General features: G+C 54.2%; 1 protein-coding gene across 1 annotated transcript in view; it reads right to left on the minus strand.

Moving 5' to 3' along the window:
• GCN1 (GCN1 activator of EIF2AK4) overlaps positions 1–19,712 on the minus strand; it is a 54,036-nt gene that overhangs the window by 19,717 nt on the left and 14,607 nt on the right. The window contains exons 12-35 of the mRNA XM_040250862.1: positions 19,261–19,311; positions 18,885–18,983; positions 18,505–18,678; positions 17,090–17,242; positions 15,522–15,614; positions 13,907–13,982; positions 13,599–13,758; positions 12,598–12,787; positions 12,385–12,509; positions 11,456–11,634; positions 11,130–11,223; positions 9,884–9,997; positions 9,600–9,798; positions 8,360–8,515; positions 7,718–7,899; positions 5,647–5,727; positions 5,184–5,327; positions 4,322–4,449; positions 3,964–4,153; positions 3,701–3,771; positions 2,905–3,070; positions 2,339–2,533; positions 854–1,100; positions 283–404 (exon numbers count right to left, since the gene is read on the minus strand). Coding sequence (XP_040106796.1) covers positions 283–404; positions 854–1,100; positions 2,339–2,533; positions 2,905–3,070; positions 3,701–3,771; positions 3,964–4,153; positions 4,322–4,449; positions 5,184–5,327; positions 5,647–5,727; positions 7,718–7,899; positions 8,360–8,515; positions 9,600–9,798; positions 9,884–9,997; positions 11,130–11,223; positions 11,456–11,634; positions 12,385–12,509; positions 12,598–12,787; positions 13,599–13,758; positions 13,907–13,982; positions 15,522–15,614; positions 17,090–17,242; positions 18,505–18,678; positions 18,885–18,983; positions 19,261–19,311 — 3,389 coding nt within the window. The remainder of the gene's footprint in view (positions 1–282; positions 405–853; positions 1,101–2,338; positions 2,534–2,904; positions 3,071–3,700; positions 3,772–3,963; positions 4,154–4,321; positions 4,450–5,183; positions 5,328–5,646; positions 5,728–7,717; positions 7,900–8,359; positions 8,516–9,599; positions 9,799–9,883; positions 9,998–11,129; positions 11,224–11,455; positions 11,635–12,384; positions 12,510–12,597; positions 12,788–13,598; positions 13,759–13,906; positions 13,983–15,521; positions 15,615–17,089; positions 17,243–18,504; positions 18,679–18,884; positions 18,984–19,260; positions 19,312–19,712) is intronic.

The raw sequence follows: 19,712 nt of genomic DNA on the forward strand, positions 1-19,712 counted from the left end.
TCAGGGGCTTTCTCCGGCACACCAGGGTCAAGGCCTAAGGCTGGACCATGTGTCCCACTGCTGATCATCGCTCACCAGGCATCTACTGTGTCTGACCCCGGACCCCAGGCCACACAGGCAACTGACAGGAGGGATGGGCTTTCTCACCTCACCAGGCTTCAGTACCACACTGGGAACCAGGGGAGTCCGCACTGGTGTCTGGCACTCGAGTGGTGGGCTGAGGGGCTCCCACGGGGCAGGGCGCCCCCCCACATCCCCACCCCGCGCAGCCTCAGTACTTACCTCCCGCACATACTGGTTCCCGTCCCCAAAGCACAGCAGCAGATGGGGCAGCACGTGGACCACATATGGCTCGAAGAGCTTCCCCAGCATGGTGCAGAGCATCTCGAAGGCAAAGAGGGCTCCTGGGGGTGGCAGGGCGAGGTGGGGCAGTGAGGCTGGGATCGGGACGTCCTCTGGGGATGGGGCAGCCACAGGACAAGCTCCTCGTCCCCTCCTCACCCTCTGGAAATGCTCAGAGCAGCTGGGGGGCTACAACGGCCGCTCAGGAGGGAGCAACGCCCTCTGCCCACCCCGAGCAGAAAGGAGGCGATAATGGGAAGCACCACCAGTGAGAAAGGCACCATCTCCCTCAGCTGAAGGTGGTACAGAGTCAGAAACAAAGATGCCCAGGCCGCACCGGCGTGGCCGGGATGGAACAGCTCACAGCCAGCCACCAACAGCTCACAGGCGCACACACCCCGACGCCGGCCTTCAGCAGGGGAGGAAATGCCAGTTCCCTCCTCAGGCAGCCAGCGCAGGGAGGGGGCGCTGACCGCCCACGCTGGGCAGTGTCGAGCCTGGAGATACTCACCCTCCCGACGGCGGAAGTTCTTCTTGTCCTGGATGGCATCGGTCAGCGCGGCCATCATCTCCTGCTGCTTCAGCGACAGGATGCCCAGGCCCTTCACCAGGCCTGCCAGTCCGTACGCAGCCCCTTTGCGCTCGGCATACTTGTCTGACTCCAGCAGTTGCTGCATCAGCCTCTGGATCATACCCCCTGCGTCCTCCCTGATGGCGGGGACGAGGGGTGGCAAGCAGCTGGCCACGGATTCCTGGACCTGGGGGAGGGGCCTGCCCGTCAGTGCCAAGGCTCAACCACAGCCGGTGCCTGGCGGCCAACGCAGTCCCCAGGCCGGTCTCCGCCACTGCCCGTCAGCCCACAAGGAGCATCAGGAAGGCCGATGGGGGCCCACGATCACGTCTGTAGTACATGCCCACAGGATGCATGCTACATCTGTGAGCCACAAAAGCATCAGCTGTTATGGGGCTGCTTCTGGTCTGAAGGGAGAACCAAGGCCTGGGCAGGTGGGGTGAAGGCTCAGGACAGTAAAACTTACTCACAAAGAAAGATCCCGAGAGAAGTGGGCTACGGTGTCTTCTTAGAAACAGCCCAAGTCTCTCGGTTCTCAAATTTGTTAGAATCAAAGGGAAATGGGGCTGGGACTTAGAGGACCAAGCCCAAATCGAGTGGTTCCAGAAGATGCTGTCAATCATCCTGACACAGTTCAGGATGCCCAAATAGGCCCAAGAGGCGGCCTGTGGCTAGGAGCCCTGGGCAGGATGCTTTGGAGGCTGGGTGCTCTGATAGCTTCAGTTCAGTTCAGTCGCTCAGTTGTGTCCGACTCTTTGCGACCCCATGAATCGCAGCACGCCAAGCCTCCCTGTCCGTCACCAACTCCGGGAGTTCACCCAGACTCACGTCCATCGAGTCACTGATGCCATCCAGCCATCTCATCCTTTGTCACCCCTTCTCCTCCTGCCCCCAATCCCTCCCAGCATCAGATAGCTTATTCAACCACAATTCTGTAAACCTATGGTTTTCAACTGTGCCTTTGAGGAGGACACTCTGGATGGCTCAAAATGAAGTGAACAAAATGCAAGTCACAGAAAATACACGCAATGTGTTCTTCAAGAAAGAAGAAAAAAAAATCCTTTGCCCTGTGGCCTGAAAACTGCATTAAAAGGCCCCCAAAACATACAACACACACAGAGAGAATGTCACGAAAAGCCTAACACACCAAGGACGATTTTTTTCCCCCAATCTTTGTATCTCCAGAACCAAGTTTATACTAAGTGCAAAAAATAACTATTAAAAAATATTAGAAAAAATGCACATACTTAAAGAGATCTAGAACATAGTAACAAGCTGACTCTCCACTAGGGCATTCCTAACTGAATAAACTAGGCAGTTCCCTGAAAGAAGAGCAGAGAGCACAGCCATCCGGATTTGACACCCGACTCCGTTTGCAGCTCCCACCGCCCACCCAAACAGGGCCCAGGTGGTCGAGGGACATACCTGCTGGGAAGGGGTGGAGAGGGCAGCGATGAGCTTGGCAACAATCGGCTTCACTTTGGGGTCACTCTTGTCCAGGTGCTTGGCTAGAGAGCCCATGAGGACCACCACGCTCTGCCGCACAGCATCGTAGCTGGCGTCGTTGGGCGCGTTCTTCAGGAATTCCTCGAACACCGGCAGCAGCGAGTTGACATTCTCCTGAAAGCCCAGAGCACCCAGAGCCTCACGTCAGCCCCAGGGACCGTGCCTGGGGACAAAGGTCTCTGCCCAAGCCTGGCTGAGGGACAGGTATCCTGACCAGTCAGCCAGCCATGCCAGCGGGCTTCCCGGTTTTCTGGCAGAATTGCAGCAGACTTACATCAATTTAATACCCTTTTGGGGTCTTTCTGACCCCAAAGAAATACAAACAGAATCTGCTGGGGGGCCAGCACCCGGCCAGGACATCCAGCACTGGGCCTCGCCGTGGCGCTATGGTGCAGCCTGCTGCCTGTCCTGACCCAGCCTTCTTCCCGCTCCTCAGGTGGCTGAGACCTTGTCCCCCATCTCCTCGCCTGGCTGAGATCTCCTACCTTCCCATGTGTGTTGAGCGTCGCAAGAGCTGCATCCAACATGCACTTCCGGACGTCTGGGTTTCGGTCGTTGAGGGCGTCGGGGACAAAGAATTGAAAGAGTGGCTTCACCTGAGAGCTGTCCAAACACTGGGAAAGCTTGTTCAGGGCCAAAGCCAAGCCACACCTGGGAAAGAAGGGGGAACGTGTCAGCAGAGTCAGAGGCCTCCCGGCTGGGGGCCTCTATCCTGGCATGTCAGGAGGAGAGTGAGCCTGCCAACAGCACACGCTGCTCCAGGGCAGGGCACAGGACGAAGCCCGGCGCCCTGTGCCTACCCCCGGCTCTGCCCGTGGGTCTGGAACCGCCCACTTGTAAGAGAGCCCTGCCATCTGCCCAGAGGTTACCCCGCAGGGTGACTGCGAGCAGGGCAGCAGCTCTGCCTGTTTCCCTGTGTGAGTACACTGCCTAGCCTTCTCCCACCAGGCAGGAGGAGACGGAGGGGAAGGAAGCAGAGGTGACGACATCGCAAGTGGCCATATTCTACAAAAGCCAAGCATGGTGAATCTTTCAGCCACAGCCGTGAGGAGGTACCTGGGGACCTCTAAGAAAACAGTCCCCAGGGGAAAGGAGAAAGAGTCACCCAGCTGACCAGGAGGAGCCGGAAGTGGACCTCAGGCCTCTGACTCAGAGGGAAGTCTTGTCTTTTCCTACCCCTGCTGACCCATCACCCTCTGTTGCCTCCTCGTGGCATGCAGCTTCTACCTGGTCACACATCCAGAAGCGCTGAGCAGTACAAGGCTGCAACAGCTGTCGTACCTGGCTTCCCACTGGTCTGGAGGAGACTCAGAGATAACTCGTCCCAGAGCATCCAGCACCGGGGGCGGCCGCTGCAACAAACAGGTGATCGATGCACTGCAGGGCTCTCTCCGGGCCCACGGGCCAGCCAGTCGGGTGGGTGAAGCGGGATCAGGCACAAGCCACCCTGAGCCACGGGGTGGCTCCTGTCTGGATTAGGTTGGAGGCTGCTCAGGGTCCAACCCACCCTTGCACGCCCAGACTACAGTGCCCGGATGACTCACATAGAGCTTCTCCTGGTAGATCTCCATGAGCCTGCCCATGACCTCGGCCGCCTGCCGCTGGTAACGTGCCACCGCTTGGGAGAGGGCTTCCGCCCCAGCCTGCCTCACAGCTGCCTCGTGATAGATGACGTCATCGATGAGCAAAGAGCAGAGGTCTGGCTGCAGATCTAGGCCCATGGTCGACCAGAGCCTACAACAGACCAAAGGTGGCTGGTCGGACAAGGACCTGCAGCACAGGCCCTGCCAAAGCCAACGCCCCAGCCCTCGATCCCTCTGTAGGCTCAGCACGCTGGGTCCAGTTATTCCACAAGAAGAAAGAGAACAGAGCAGGACAGGCCAGCCTTCTGACAGTGCTCACCTCTCGGCCAGCTTCCGGATCTCCTCCTCCTTGTCGAACTTGACCACCCAGAGCCTGCGCAGAAGGTTCAGGCCATTCTTCTCATCGGTGTCAGGCGCCGGCAACACCATGTGGAGTTCCAACAGGCCCTGAGAGGCATGGGATCGCACCGCGTGAGGCAGGACCTTTGGGAGGACACTCTGACCTGCCCTCCCCCTGCCGCCCACGAGGGCTGCACCATCCAAGATGAAGCCACCAGCCACTCGTGGGTCTCCACAGAAAATCAATTAAAACCAACTCTTAACTTCTTCAGCTGCACCAGCTACATTCCAAGTGCTCAGGAGCCACGCGATGGCTGGTGGCTGCCCTGCTGGACGACACAGTTAAACAGTCCCATCCCGGCAGACAGCTCCGCTGGACAGCAGCGCTGGTTAGGGAGCGCCATGAGGCAGACCAACTCATTAGCTGCTCTGTCTCTTCAAAGAGCTTTTCTTTCGTGAGATGATGGCATGCAGTGGTAAAATTTTTTTTACGTAAACTTTTAAAATTTAACTGTTAACATTCAAGATCAACAAAAATCTCTAAAAAAGGATGTTCCCTTTGTTTTAAGAAATATCTGCCGCACTGCCATTGTGTTTCCCGGTGCATTTTAGAAGTTAGGTGACGTCTTCAAAAGCAAAGGAAAAAACCAGTGATACGACTGCTTCGTTGTTCCAATTCCCAGAATGACCCCAAGCCACCCTCTGTAACCTTGCTCTTTGCCTCCAGGACACACTGGTGCACATGCACGGCACCTCCCATCAGGGCAGCTCAAAGAGCAGGGCTGAGGGACGAGGTTGGGGGGCAGGGGGTGAGGCAGCCCCACAAGGGCATGGGCACGCACCCGGAGTGCAGTGTCCCGCACGTTGGCACAGGGAGACAGCAGGGCGCAGAGCAGCACGTCCACCTCCTCCTGCTCTGCAAAGGCACAGCCATCCTTGCCACTGCTGCTGGCACACAGGGTGGTTAGGGCCTCTGAAGCCAGAACCTGAGGGAGACATCCAGCCGCTGGGCTCAGTTCAACAAATCGTTTCCTACTACAAGGCCAGGCAGGGGAGCTGGGAATGGGCTTCGGGGGGCACCTGAACTAAGAACACCCACCCCACCCACCCCTACTAGGCCTCAGAGCCTGGCGCCAGGCCAAGGCCAGTGGCAGGATCCAAGCAAAACCGCGCATGAACTGAGAACAGTCTGGCTGGCTCTCACGAGTACTGCTGTGCCCAAGGCCAGAACTGAGGGCTGGGAGAGGCAATCAGAACCTGAGGGCGGGGTTGTGAATGGCAGAAGCCAGCAGGGAACCAGATCACCTGAAGTCGGGGAGAGCCCGTCCCGATCACCCAGGTTAGAAGGCGCAGCATGGCCACGCGAGGCAGCAACTCCGGGCCGTTCTACGGGAGAAAGCACATGAGGCAGGACGAAGCTCCACAGAAGGTCTGTAACCAAGCCCGGAGGCACATGAGTCCCTCTCACCCACAGGGGAACATTCTGGGTCTTCCGGCTGACCACGCGGAGGGACCCTGTCAAGTCCACAGCTCAATCCACAGGAGCCAACCCCAGTCAGCTGTGATCTCCAGGGACTAACAGTAACTATTCTTACCCTTGGCTGAAATGCACAGACTTTTGAAATACAGGTGGCTCATGAACACACGAGCCACCTGTGGCTTCCCTTGTGGCTCAGACGGTAAAGCGTCTGCCTACAATGTGGGAGACCCAGGTTTGATCCCTGCGTCGAGAAGTTCCCCTGGCGAAGGAAATGGCAACCCACGCCAGTATTCTTGCCTGAAAAATCCCATGGACAGAGGAGCCCAGTAGGCTACAGTCCATGGGATCGCAAAGAGTCGGACACAACTGAGCGACTTCACTTCACTTCACTTCATGAATACACAAAGAGATACTGAACTTTACAAGTAAGTAAAGAAATGCAAAATAAAACAAGACACCATTCTTCCACCTGTCATTGGCAAGCTAAACACTACGTGAGGTTGTATGAGGTTTGGAGAAAAGGGAACACTTAGCGAGGGTATAACTCAGAACGTCACGTGACCTAACAATTCCACGCCCAAGAATCTGTCCTATGAGAATGTTCACATGGTGTGTGAGGCAGTAAATGAACACGGGGACACACCACAGCTGTGTTCAAAACATGGAAAGGTTTGCAGCCTTAAAATGTCAATCAGCAAGTAAAAAGCTGACTAAAACATGGTGCACCACAGAACAGAGCCCATAAGATGAGATCCACAGGATGTGGGCCACACAGGTCCTGACGCTGGAGGCGGCCGAGAGAAGACATTCCCATGGAAGCAGTGGTGCAATCCATTTTTTGCATGACTGCATTTGTGGGTGTGAGCTTTATATGTGCTTAAATAAAAAAAGTCCACAAGGGTATAGACCAAATTGTTATTAATAGCTACCTCTGAGAAGGGGCATTTCTCTTTTTGCTTCTGTATTGTTGGAATTTTTTTAAAGTACGTAAGCATTACTTTCAAATTTTTAGAACATAATCTACTAAAACTGGGCTTCCCCAGTAGCTCAACTGGTAAAGAATCCGCCTGCAATGCAGGAAACCCTGTTTCAATTCCTGGTTGGGAAGATCCCCTGGAGAAGGGATAGGCTACCCACTCCAGTACTCTTGGACTTCCCTGGTGGCTCAGCTGGTAAAGAATCCACCTGCAATGTGGGAGACCTGGGTTCAATCTCTGAGTTGGGAAGATCTCCTAGAGAATGAAACAGCTACCCACTCCAGTTTTCTGGCCTGGAGAATTCCATGGACTTTATAGTCCATGGGGTCGAAAAGAGTCGGACATGACTGAGTGACTTTCGCTTTCAATCTATTAAAAAAGAAAACTCCTTGGGACTTCCCTGGTGGTCCAGTGGTTAGGACTTCACGTTCCAATGAAAGGGGTGCGGATTCTAACCCTGGTCACAGAGCTAAGATCCCACATGCCTCGTCCTCGTGGCCAAAAACCCAAAACATAAAACAGAAGCAATATTGTAACAAATTCAATAAAGACTTTATAGATGGCCCACACCCAAAAAGTCTTTAAAAAAAAAAAAAAAAAATCCTGACTGAATGAGCTCCAGTCTCAAAAGCAAGTGAAAAGGACAGTAACCAGCACTGTCTTCTGTTGTTAAGAACAACATACAAGTTAGAGCCCTTCAACTCCTTTGGCTCAGAAACTATCAGATTCAGGAGACCCATAGCTTCTGCGAGGCCTTGAGAGCCTCTCTCAATAGAACATCTGGGGTCTCCCCACCAATGGCCGCTGCTGTAGGACCCCCTCCCCAGAACTGTTATGGGTCAAGAAGTGTCAGAAGCCCCTGCGCCACCCCACCCCCAACCCCGCTCAAGCCAAGGGGGAGCCGAGCTCCCCGCCCTACCTCGTCCACACGCCCGGGTGGGTTGCTGGGGGAGGCCCGCAGCTGGGCGTGTACGGTAAGGATCTGAAGAATCTGGGCCATCCTTTCCTCCTCCTCCTCGCTGTGGTGGGGCACCTCGGTCAGCACCATCTTCAGAAATGGGAAAACCAAGGAGAAGGCTGGTGCGGACAGGGGCGCAGCATCTGTGAGAGCAAGAAGCAGACCGACTCTGCAAGTGGGCCGGGCCCCGAGCTTGGCCGCCGCAGCGTCCATCCTCAGGGCGAGTGGGCAGGGAGATGGCCGGAGGCCCTTTCTGACACCCTGAAGCCAGCGGCATGACAAGAGAGACAAGAGACGGCAGTCCAGTTCTAAAGCCAATGCTGCTCCTACCCCAGACAGCGCCTGGTTCCACAATGTGAGCGTTAAAACAGATAAGTAAATTCCAACAGCAAGAGCTAAACCCTCAAGGGTGGCAGTGGGGGGTCACAGTGACAGGACTCAAAAGTCATCCGTCTAGTTCAAGGGGTGAGGTGAGGAAATCAAGGCCAGCAAGGGGAGAGACCAGCGGAAGCCGCGGCCTCAGGAAGCCTGGGGGATGGGGGTCAAGCCCCCGCACAGTTCACACCACCTCACGCCCTCTGTCCACCCTATCCTGTCCCTTACCTGGCTCGCCCTTGCCCGCCCTGCTGGTGATGGTGTGACTGTGCAGCAGGGTCACCGCCCTCTTCACGGCCACTGACAGCTCTTCCTGGCACCACGACTCGTCCAGGGCACATTCCGGCTTCAGCAGGCGCAGAGTCACGTGGCTCACCAAAGTGCCTGTGTCCAAGAGAAGGGACCCACAGGGGATGACCCACGCCAAGACACACATTCTGGCTCGGGTATGAACCAGGGACCCATGTTCCCGAGTTAACAGTAATCAGCTCTGCTCTGCCCATCTCCTCAACCTAGTTTCTCGTTTCATCTCCGTGCCACCCCCGAAAGGGTGGGCAAGCTGGCGAGGGGCTATCCTTCTGACAGTAAGGAATCAGAAGTACGCGGCGAGGAGACATGAGCCACACAAGGTTACTCAGCTGGGAGTGAAGCTCTAGCCACAGGACGCTCCCACCTTCCATGCAGCAGCCCAGCCAGCCAGGTAACACTTCCCATAGGTTCTGCGTGCACGGCCTGACTCCATCCTCACCCATGGGAATGTATCCTTAAGGCTCAAAGGTGTCATACAATCCACAGAGCAAGGTTAACACAATTCCTAGCCACCTCACAAGGTTCTCTGTGGCTAAAAAGAAAGCTTCTCAAGGCCACAGAGACCTCTGGTCATTCACATCTGGCTGCTCAGGAGCTCTGGGCTCCACGGATAGGCCACGTGGCACCAACTATCCCACTGCCACTGAATTTATAACTGCTACAGAAAGATCAAGGGCTTCCCATGTGGCCCAGCGGTAAAGAACCTGCCTGCCAATGCAAGAGACATAAGAGATGAGGGTTCGATCCCTGGGTCAGGAAGATCCGCTGAAGCAGGAAATGGCAACTCACTCCAGTATCCTCTCCTGAGACACCCCATGGACAGAGGAGCCCAGAAGGCTACAGTCCATGGGGGTCGCAAAGAACTGGATATGACTGAGTGACGCAGCACACGCACACACACACACACACAAAGAAAGATCACTGACTAGCATCTAAAATTTGGTCCTCAGAGTGAAGCCACAGTAGACATAAAAAAGGAGAGAGGAGATGGCACCACATGCTCCCAGGGATGTGCAGCTTGGGCTGCCTGAGGCTGCACCCACGGGAACACAGGTCAGTAGCTGAGGTCACTGAGTGTCTCCCCCGAGCACTCAGGGCACCCCTGTCCGCCCCCCTCCTGCCCCGGGGCCATGCCCACAGCCGGCCAATGAGAACTAACCCAAAGCCTTGAGCCTCGGGGGCATGACACAGGCAGCCAAGGACAGGAAAGGGGTCTTGATCCTGGGAGCAGCCAGGGGAGACTTCAGCAAGGGCAGGAAAGAGTCGACCAGGACCGGGATGTACTGGGTCAGGCCGGAAGGGTTCTTGGCCAGGATGGTTTCCAGCAGCCCCAGCGCCGCCTCCAGCTCACCATCCAGCTGTAAGCAAAGTCAGCCCAGAGGGCCTGTCAGCAGGGTCCACCTTGACAGTAAGTGAGGCGGGGGCGCTGGGGTAGCCGCTCACCTCCTGCAGCCGCCTCCGGATCTGTGCCTCCTTGTCCAGCTGGGCCTGCAGCATCTCCTTCTGTTTGCTGGTCAGCTGCACCTCCTCTTTTATGCCTTTCTTCTTCTTTATCTCCTGAAGGGACAAGCACAGCAATTCCGTCTCCAGGGCACAGACCTGCCTCCCTCCCACCACCAGGCAAGGTGAGCTCGGCTCCACCGTCAGCCCCAGGCCAGCTGTGAGTCTGTGATCTGGACCCCAAACCTGCCGGCTGGCCTCCCCCACCTCCCACAAGCCCAAGGCCGCCTGGTTTCTACAGAACAGAGAGCAGTAGAGCAACCATTGCCAGATTCTCTACAAGCAAAACACAAAGAGTCTTTACGTGTTAAGAGAAATGGAAAGTTCCTCCAAGTGTTAAAGAGGGTATTCTGGGAGCCACAGCGCTTCAGAATTCTAGCCTAAGCCTCTCCCACCTCTGACCAGCCTGCCCTACACTCTCCTCCAGTGTAAGCTAAAGCCTGGCAGAGGCTGAGAGCATTCGTTCATCTGATATTCACTGAGCACCTAGGAGGTGCCAGATGCTTGGGAGACTGTGGGAACAAGACCAAGTCTCTGCCCTTACAGAGCTTGCCATCTTAGTGGGGGTGGCTACACAATGACCACGGAACAGATATATAAACAAGGTGACTTCAGACCATGACCAGTGTCATGAAAGGAATAAATATTATGCATAACAAACGAGAAGGGGGCGGCTCGGCTCTGGGGAGCGTGAGCAGAGGAGTCACCTCTCTGCAGAAGGGACATGTGGGCAGAGATATAGAAGACAAAAAGAACTCAGCCTATAAAGAGTGAAGAAAACAGAAAGGCTGAGGGAGAAGCACAGGCTGAGACAAGAGCCCTGTGTGCTGTGCTTCCACCTGAACCAGCCCCGTCACCACTGAACACAGCCATGAACCCCGATGCCCCAGAGGCTACACTGTGCCAGGGCCCGTGCCCACTGTCAGGAGGACAGACGGGTCCTGGCCATCCAGGGGTGGGGTGTGGGGATGGGCATGGAGTCAAGCTACACCATTTAGCAGAGAAAATACATGAACTACTGACAGCAGAAAGAAAAATCTCTTTTCCTGGAGTTCCGGGTGGAGAAAGCTACTGAGAAAGAGCAGATCAAGAAGGTGACAGGAGGACCCGGGCTGAATGGGGAGGTCAGAGGAGTATGCCACAGGTGAGGGTGACCCAACGGACTGGCCTGAGGCCTCCGCACACCCACCTCTTTCAGCTCCAACTCGATGATCTGCTCCTTGAAGGAGTAAGCTTTGTTCTCTCGCTTCATGTTGGCCTTTTTTATGCTGTCCTGCTGGGCACTGAAACACCAGAGCGGGTGATCAACCAGGTTCCATCCGGCCACGAGGCCCTTTAGCTTCCCACCAGCCACGAGACCCCTGCTACCTCTTAAGTCACAGGCACCAGGCAAGCACTGGGTCCTCCACACACTCTCGTATCCAGGACCGAAGGCTGTGTGTGGACCACAGCCAGCACTCCCCCAAGGAACAGACAGACTGTATCACTTACTGAGCCCTCGAGCAGGTGGCTCACCTCTGGATGATGGACTTGTCGTACAATTCCCCTGCCGGGGTCTGCATGATAGCAAACTCCTCCCGCGTCACCTGGCACAGCGCTGGGTTCTGCACGGAGGCGGTGACGGTGCTGATGAGCTGTGGGAGGACCCGGTCTGGGGACAGGATCGAGAGGGAGCCCATGGCGTTCATGGAAGACTGCCAGACAAACAGACACGGTCAGTGCCTGCCACGGCTGGCACGGGAGAGAGGGCCTGCCATGTCTCACACCCCGGGCAGCAGGCTCCCCTTCTTGCCACTGCCTGTTCTTTCTGAACCCTGCCGCTGGAGTGGACGGCTACAGGGTATGCCTGCCTTCTCAGCACGCCACACCTGGACATGGGGGACACATTTCTCTGCCACTCTTGATCTCTGTGGTTCAGGCAGAGCTTCCCCCCGCCCTTGCTAGAGATGGGCACATGACCCAGACCGGAAGGATGGGCCCTGGGATGAGCACAGGACCCGAGTCAGGTCAACCCGGGCGGTAAGGCCCCCTGCCCGCTGGAATGGTGGGAAAAACGCCAGCTTTTCCCACGGGAGCTAACGGGATGAGACGTAACCTAGAACAGCTATCCTGCTACCGAAAAGCAGAGACTGATAACAGAGCCCATGCTGCAGAAAGCAGCAGTGAGGCACAGACAGAGGAGGAAGGGAGATGGACAGAGGGCAAGAAACATTCCACTTATGAGGTCTTGAGGACACCTGAGTCCCTGTCCCGTCACATCCAGGGGCTTACCAGTTAGATGCGGCAACCAGCAAGCTCCCTGCTAAGCTCAAACTAGTTGACGCTTTCTGTCACTTGCAACCCAATGATCCAAACCACTTCTCATCACCCTGTCTTCTGTTTCTCTGAATCTTCCTGGTCTGCCCGCTGACCTGAGGCCAGAGCCAGCTCACAGGCCCAACTACCTGGTTCAGGGGGCTCTGTGTAGTGATCCTGGGGATGATCTGGTCCAAGTGCCTAGTAATGAAGGCTTCTGGATCAATCTTCATCCTGGCGAGAAGTGCTGGCCAGAGGCCAGACTGCACAGCCACTGAAAGGAAGAGGAGCTCTTTGTCGGAAGAGCAGGCGGGCAGAAGGCCTCAGAGTCCCTGCCCCACCCACCCACCTGGGCCACAGACCTAAGGATGGGTGGTGAGAGATGATCAGCATCTCCTGTGCCAGCTGTTCCATGCCGGTGACGCCACCCTCCAGCCCTGGCACCCCAGAGATGACGCACAGAGCCTCCTGCAGAACCCGTGGGGGCACGTAGGCCTTGCCCGCCTCAGTCACCTCCCCAGTGTCGGTCACCAGAGCCTCGAAGGGCAGCACCTGCGGGGAGACAATGCATGAGCCCCAATGATCAGAGCCCCATGCCAGCCTGGTCCCCGGGAGACGAAGACGCAGGGAATGCGGCTGCCTGTCATTCATGCGATTCTCTGGGTTCCCTGGTAGCGTGGAGACCAATGCCCAGAGCCCTGCGCTGGGATCCACAGGCTGTGAGATGGGCCTGGAAGGAAGCACCTAGGGTCCTGAGCCTCAAAGAGTCCACAGGGGGAAAAAAGGCAACAGAATCCAATGCAGGGGGAACGAACCTGAGACTGCAAGTCTGCCACCAGCCCACATCCCTAGGGCGGCTCAGGGAGGGAGGGAAGCAGTGAAACGGGACACAGAGCACTGAAATCAGGAGCCAGGTCCCAGTCCTGCCACCACCCGTTGATGGGAGATGCTAAGCAAGTCATTTCAGCTGCCAGAACCATGAACAACTCCCATAAAACAAGCGTAATAAGCCTGTCGGCCTTTTAAAGGCATTATGAGAAAAGGACAGAGAGGAGGATAGAAAAATGTTTTAAAAATTTTAAAGTGCTTTAAAAATGAAGTGTTTTTCCATTACTCAAGAATAGAAAGGTTGACTTATGTGTGATAAGACATGGAAAAAAAGAACGGTGTCTGCAAAGGAAAAGGAATGGTGTGAAACAAGGTGGTCCCTGAGCTGTGAGGCAGGGCAGGAGACCCTGGCATCACACGGAGCCCATGTAAGTGAGGACAGCCAGGGAGCACCCCAGGTGAGACCCCACAGCGCAGGCAGGGGCAGCTCGGGGGTCTGTGAGCCCCAGTTCTGGGGCCCGGAAGAGGCTCTGACCTTGTGAGAACTGAGGACGGTCTTCAGCTCCTCCAGCAGTCCGTACGCCAGCTTGAAGCCCCCGAGAGAGGACAGCAGCTTCCGGGCCGTCTGCTGGGCCTGCCTGCGCACGTGCCAGGGGCGGCTCAGGAGCACGGCCGCCAGGGCCCGGTGGTACTGCCTGCAGCAGAGGGACAGGGCGCGCTGGGGACGGCCAGGCACGGCTCTCTGCAACCAGCCTCCCGCCCCTCACACACCGCTGCAGCCCGGGGTCCTGCCAGGGAATGGGGTCATCTGGCCTGAGGGGAAGGTGAACAAGCCCCACGTACTGAACTTTGCTGCCTGTGAGCCGGTGCGGATGGTCAAGAAACAGTCTCTCCGTCAGGTGCAGCACGGTGCACAGGGCTGGCGAGGGGAGAGAAACAGCGCAAGCGTTTCTAAAATAGAGAATATGGCTGCGGCCGCACTGCCCTGAACGCGCCCGGGCTCGTCTACAACAGAGGAAACGGGGACTTCCCTGGTGGTCCAGAGGCTGAGACTCCGCGCTCCCAATGCAGGGGGCCCAGGTTCCATCCCTGGTCAGGGAACTAGATCCCACATGCCGCAACTAAGGCCCAGAGCAGCCAAATACACAAAGAAATTAAATAGAGAAAATATCCAGAAAGAACGGGAAAAGTTGGAAATCAAAATGTAAGCATAAAATCACACTTTCACTTGAATTTTCTTTTTTAAAAACTTTTTACTTTATATTGGAGTATAGTTGATTTAACAATGCTGAGTTAATTTCAGATGTACAGCAAGTGACTCAGTTATACATATATGTGTTATCTATTGAATTTGCTTTTCTGCTAAAAGAAGTTATGCTTTTAGCATATGCACACGTGTATTTTGGAACAAGCAAAGGTATACACTTTTAATTAAAACAGTGAGATCCTATGGTATAGCACACGGAACTATATTCAATAAACTATAGTGGAAAAGAATATGAAAAGGAACGTGTATATATATGTATAAATGAATCATTCTGCTGTACAGTAAAAATCAACACACAAATATGTTAATAAATTCAACTATACTTCCATTATTTAATTCGTATGTAGTTCTAAGGAATAAGAGCACTCACATACCGATGTGAAATGATTTCCAAATCTAGACAGCACAATGCATATAGCATGCATATTACCTTTTATATAAAAAGGCAGAGAACTAACACATAAGGATATTTATTGGTATAAAAATAAAATATTGACAATACACAGCAAGGGGATAAAACTGGTTCTCCATGGCTAGGGCCACTGGGCAGAGATCAAAGCAATGGTGTAACTTTCAGTGTAGCCCCTCTTGGGGCTTTTATTTTTGTATTATATGAATACATTTCCTGTTCAAAGACTAGCTAAATGTGTTTTAAACTTCAGGAAGTGACTAACAGTTGTAGCTCATTAACAGAATGTTGTGATGTGCGAGTCAAAAGACTTTTCAAGTCACCAATTAGCCACAGGTACTTCTAAGGCAACCTAGAATTTTAAACATACACTTAAAGATCAACAGTTCTTTTTCTGCCAAGATAGAAACCAGTAGTTTTTCTGTCTCCCGGTGGGGGAGTAGAGCCAGCCACACCTCACTAGAGCTTCTCGGTTGCCTCTGAACATAAAGCCTCTGAGACAGCACCAATTACCCGATCAGCTGTAATTACACCTAATGTCACAGCTCTATAGCTATTAGCGCTCTGTCTCCACAAACCTCCCACTCCACTCCCACCTCCCAGCCTCCCAGGCCCCACAGGAATAGTCATTCTCAGGAAAGCTGAGCTGCTGGTCAGATCGCTCTGCTCCAGGTCTTTGCCAAGCTGATTGGTCAAAACAACAGGCAGTCCGGGAAGGGTCCTCTCTGAAGACCCACCAGAGAGACTCGGCCCCAAATTCAACTTCAACTAGGCAGACTCACCATCCTCTGAAGCCATGAGCAGGAATTTCTCGGAAGTGAAAACCTGCTTCTTCTCATCCAAAATGAGCTGCCAGAAACCGCTCAGTTTGGCCTCTGCAAGAGACAAAAGGTCACTCCACCACACAGCCCACCACCTCCCCCAGGGCTGGCCCCGCCACGCTGCAGCTGCCAGGGCTGGGTCGTCTGGCAGAGCTGCCTCAGCAGGGAGGGGTCACTCCCAGGCTCACTGTCCTCCCATGCCGATAACTAACTATAGTTCTTCTGGTAGCATCACCTCTTATGGAAACATCCGGTGCTTCTCCACTGCCTGCAGGAGCCCAGACGACCTGCCTCCCACCTCGGATTCCCACCTGCTCCAGGTGCCAGGTGGAGCTCCTTCAGGGCCTCACGTGGTGCCTTCCCTTGCCTTTCCCTGGTCTGAACTCACACTGGGCCATTCCCTTCCAGTCAGTGAAACTCCTTCTAGTCCTCAGGGCCCTAGTTCAAATGCTCCCTCCTTCAGGAAGCCTTTCCTGGCCCCTAACTCCAAAACTAAAAGCAATCCACCTGCTCTTATGCTATGTTTTGCCTTTAACGGCAGATAATGTTTGCATATCCCTTATCCCATTACAGTAAAGGCAGCTTAAAACTTGCTGAAGCAGGGTCATGTTCACTTCTGCTTCCCCCCACGGAGAAGTAGCTGAGTGCCTTGGCCTATACTCAGGTGTCAAGCAATAATATGTGAAAAGAGCTGAATCTTATCTCTAACCACAGGAGTATGTCCAGCTACGTCAGCACAGGGTAGAAGTTAGACTAAACAAGCATGGAATACCTTGTAGCCACAAAAACAGGAAAGCTCTTTTTGTTGCAGATTTGGAATCTTTTCCCAGATGTGTTCAGTATATAAAATGGCACGTATAGACATTGTTGTTGTTCAGTTGCTAAGTCGTGTCCAACTCTTTTGCAACCCCATGGACTGTAACCTACCAGGCTCCTCTGCCCATGGGATTTCCCAGGCAGGAATACTGGAGTGGGTTGCCATTTCCTACCCTGGAGGATCTTCCCAACCCAGGGATCAAACCCGAGTTTCCTGCATTGGCAGGCAGACTCTTTACCACTGAGCCAGCAGGGAAGCCCATGTATAGTACGTTACCCAGGGTGTTTGGGCAATTACACATTAGCCATCTCTGGACACGAAACTGGTAATGTCCTCCAAGGAGAGAAACTGAATGGCTGGAAGGCAGGCTGGCTAAACTCAGGGGACACTGTTCATGTTACACCCTAAAACTGTATAACCAATCAAAAACAAAGTCCCACTGAGCATCTGCAGGGATGAGCCTCAAGGTCACACTGAGCGGTGGGAGGGCAGCAGGGGGTGCTGTCACTGTCCTCCTCCACTCTGTCACTCCAGTGCTCAGGGACGGGAGCTTGCAGGTAAAATCCATCCCGGCAGGTGCCATGTGGCCCTGTGCTGCCCAGGGGGTAAGTGGCCAAGCTGACGCAGCCAAATCCCAAACATCTGGCTCTCCTCCCAGGGACTCTGGAAGAGGCCCTTGTCTGCAGCCTCCTGGACACCTCTGGACTCTTACCAGCCTGTGAGTCGGCCATTGAGAGCTTCGTGAGCAGCAAGGCAGCGGCGACCCCTTCGGTGACGATGGGAACCTGAGTGCCTTGGGAGGCTGCCTTCTCCACTGTCTGGATGAGCAAGGAAAGCAAGTCCAGGGCCTGCAGCAGTGTATCACCTGTGGAGACAGGACCGGCGCCTGTCCATCACTCGGGGTGGGGGGCGGGGGGCAAGATTACCTGAGAAAGGACATTCACCCCTGTCTGAACCGGCTAATGATTACCTTTCAAATACCTCGAAGGAGTGGAATAGAATCTAGGGCTTAAATCAAACTCTACAACTTTATGGATAGAGCTAGAAGGGTCCTTACTAACCCAAGAGTCTGGCTATTCATTTGATGGATAAAGAAACAGAGGGGTGAAGTGAGTTGCCCATGGCCACACAGCTGGTTGGGGGAAGAGAACCAGGGCAAAACCTCAGGCCCACCAATTTCTTTCTGGGGCGGTTTCCCCACACCAGACAACCTCCAGACCCAAAGCCCCCAACCAGAACCAATCTGCTGACCTATGAACTAAAGTCTGTTTTTTAAAAAAAAGGTAAAAACCTATCAAAACCTGTAACTAAACTCATAAATTACCAAACTGGTATATCAGAATATTTCACACACAAAAAAGCATTTGGACAATGCCACGCTTTTGAATCCAAGAAATGTGTATTTTAAAGGTTTATTTTACGTTTGCTTTTAAAGTCTGCAGCAGAACTAGAACTAGCTCAAGCTAGGGACGAGGTTAAACCAAGACCTGGCGATTTAGAACTCAAGCTAAAGTCAACTCTGATCAGTGCAGCAAAACTGCAAAGTGATACACAAGCTCGGGCCCAGAACAGAAGGGGGTCACCTCTCTAGAGGGCGCTCTGGAATCTCCCAGCCATTTCTTTAGACACAGTCATCATCCATTTAAACCATAAGTGAAACAGGAGTCCACCTGAGAGGTGGAAATCAGTGTTGGAGATTTTCTCCTTGGGGATCAAGCTCCTACCCAGATTTGCTGTGTCCCCTCACTGCACGTGGAAAAGAGGCAACTGCCCAGATGACAGGTCTGTCAGCCCTGACGCAAGGGCAGGGCTAGTTTCTCACAGTTCCAGGGTAAAGATTTAAATTTACACCTCATACATCAGTCTTATCAGAATCGTATCTTCATGATTTCAGCAAACAGAGCAACGGGTTCTGGCTATGGGTCCTCTCTGAATAAACTTTGTACTCTGAAGGTCTGATAAGGGGGAGAAGTCAAAATCAAACGGGGCTCTGATTCTAGGCTTTGTGGATGACTAAGCTGGATGCTCCCATGGATTCAGGAGGAAACGATGCAAAAAGAGAAAGGGCAAGCCCGGAGCGGCGACGCCACCCTGAAGACTGGGTCTCCTCTGCAGGGAGCTGCTCACCTCGGAAGCAGACCAACATGCACTGCAGGTAGGCATGCCTCACGGCAGAGGTGGAGGTTTTAAGGCTGAAGGCTTTCTTGAACCATTCGGTGAGCTTCTTGGGTACTTCCGTGGTGAAGCGGTGACACCAGAGAGCCAAGACAGAGACAGCGTGCACCAAGGTGCCTTCGTGAACTAGGGGGAGAAGTCAGAGCCGGTCAGCCAGACATCTTACACCCACGAGCCGCACGCAAAAGCAAGCCAGGTAAAGGGAGCGGAAGCAGTGATGCTTCAGGGAGGGGAAGCAGGGCCTTCAGAAGGGGTCACCGCAGGCTTCAACTGCGAAAACCGGGCTCAAACACAGGGCCCGGCTGCAGCCTCACCGTGCTGCCCAGAATTACCTTCCTGCTGGAGGAATGGGATGAAGAGCTCAGCCACGGTCCCGCTCAGGACTTGACTGGAAGGTCCCGACACCACATGATGACTGACACTCCCGATCCCTAGAAGGCGGGGGTTCCCTGCTCAGCCCCTGGTCTGCAAAGAACTGCCAACGCACCATCTTCCCGTCGCTGGCCCCCTCCCCAGCAGCCACGCCTCTCCTCCAGCCATCACTGACCCTCCCTCAGTCTCCCATCACGTCCTGCCTTTTACAGAAGCCAGGCTGGGACGTCCAAGACTGTCAGAGACGTCAGGATCCAACGGACTTGCGGCACCTGACCGCCGGGGTGACCCTCACCTACAAGCACACTTCCTGACACCCGCAGAGAAATTCTATACCTGAGAGAACGCTCATCTTCTGGGCTACAATAGTTAGCTTCCCCTCCGAGCCTGAGAGGAGAGAGAGCACAGATTCAGAATTCACATCTGCCACCTTTCCCAAGGGGGTGAGCAAGTCATGTGTGTGACATCAACACACACCGGGGGACTTCACTGGTGGTCCAGTGGTTAAGACGCCATGCTCCCAATGCAGGGGGCCTGACTTCGATCCCTGGTCAGGGAACGAGATCCCACAGGCCAAGTGGTGTGGCCAAAAAAGGAAAAAAGAGAGAAAGAAAGATAGTTTCTGATTCTAAAAGTAGAGCCTCTTTATCATGAAGTTGGGTTTAAAACCACTTATTGTTTTTTTTTTCTGACAAAGAAGTAAATGGAGAAGGCGATGGCACCCCACTCCAGTACTCTTGCCTCCATGGACGGAGGAGCCTAGCAGGCTGCAGTCCATGGGGTTGCTA

The sequence above is a fragment of the Oryx dammah genome, unplaced genomic scaffold, assembly GCF_014754425.2.
Source record: "Oryx dammah isolate SB20612 unplaced genomic scaffold, SCBI_Odam_1.1 HiC_scaffold_12, whole genome shotgun sequence".
In the NCBI taxonomy this organism is placed as follows: domain Eukaryota; kingdom Metazoa; phylum Chordata; class Mammalia; order Artiodactyla; family Bovidae; genus Oryx; species Oryx dammah.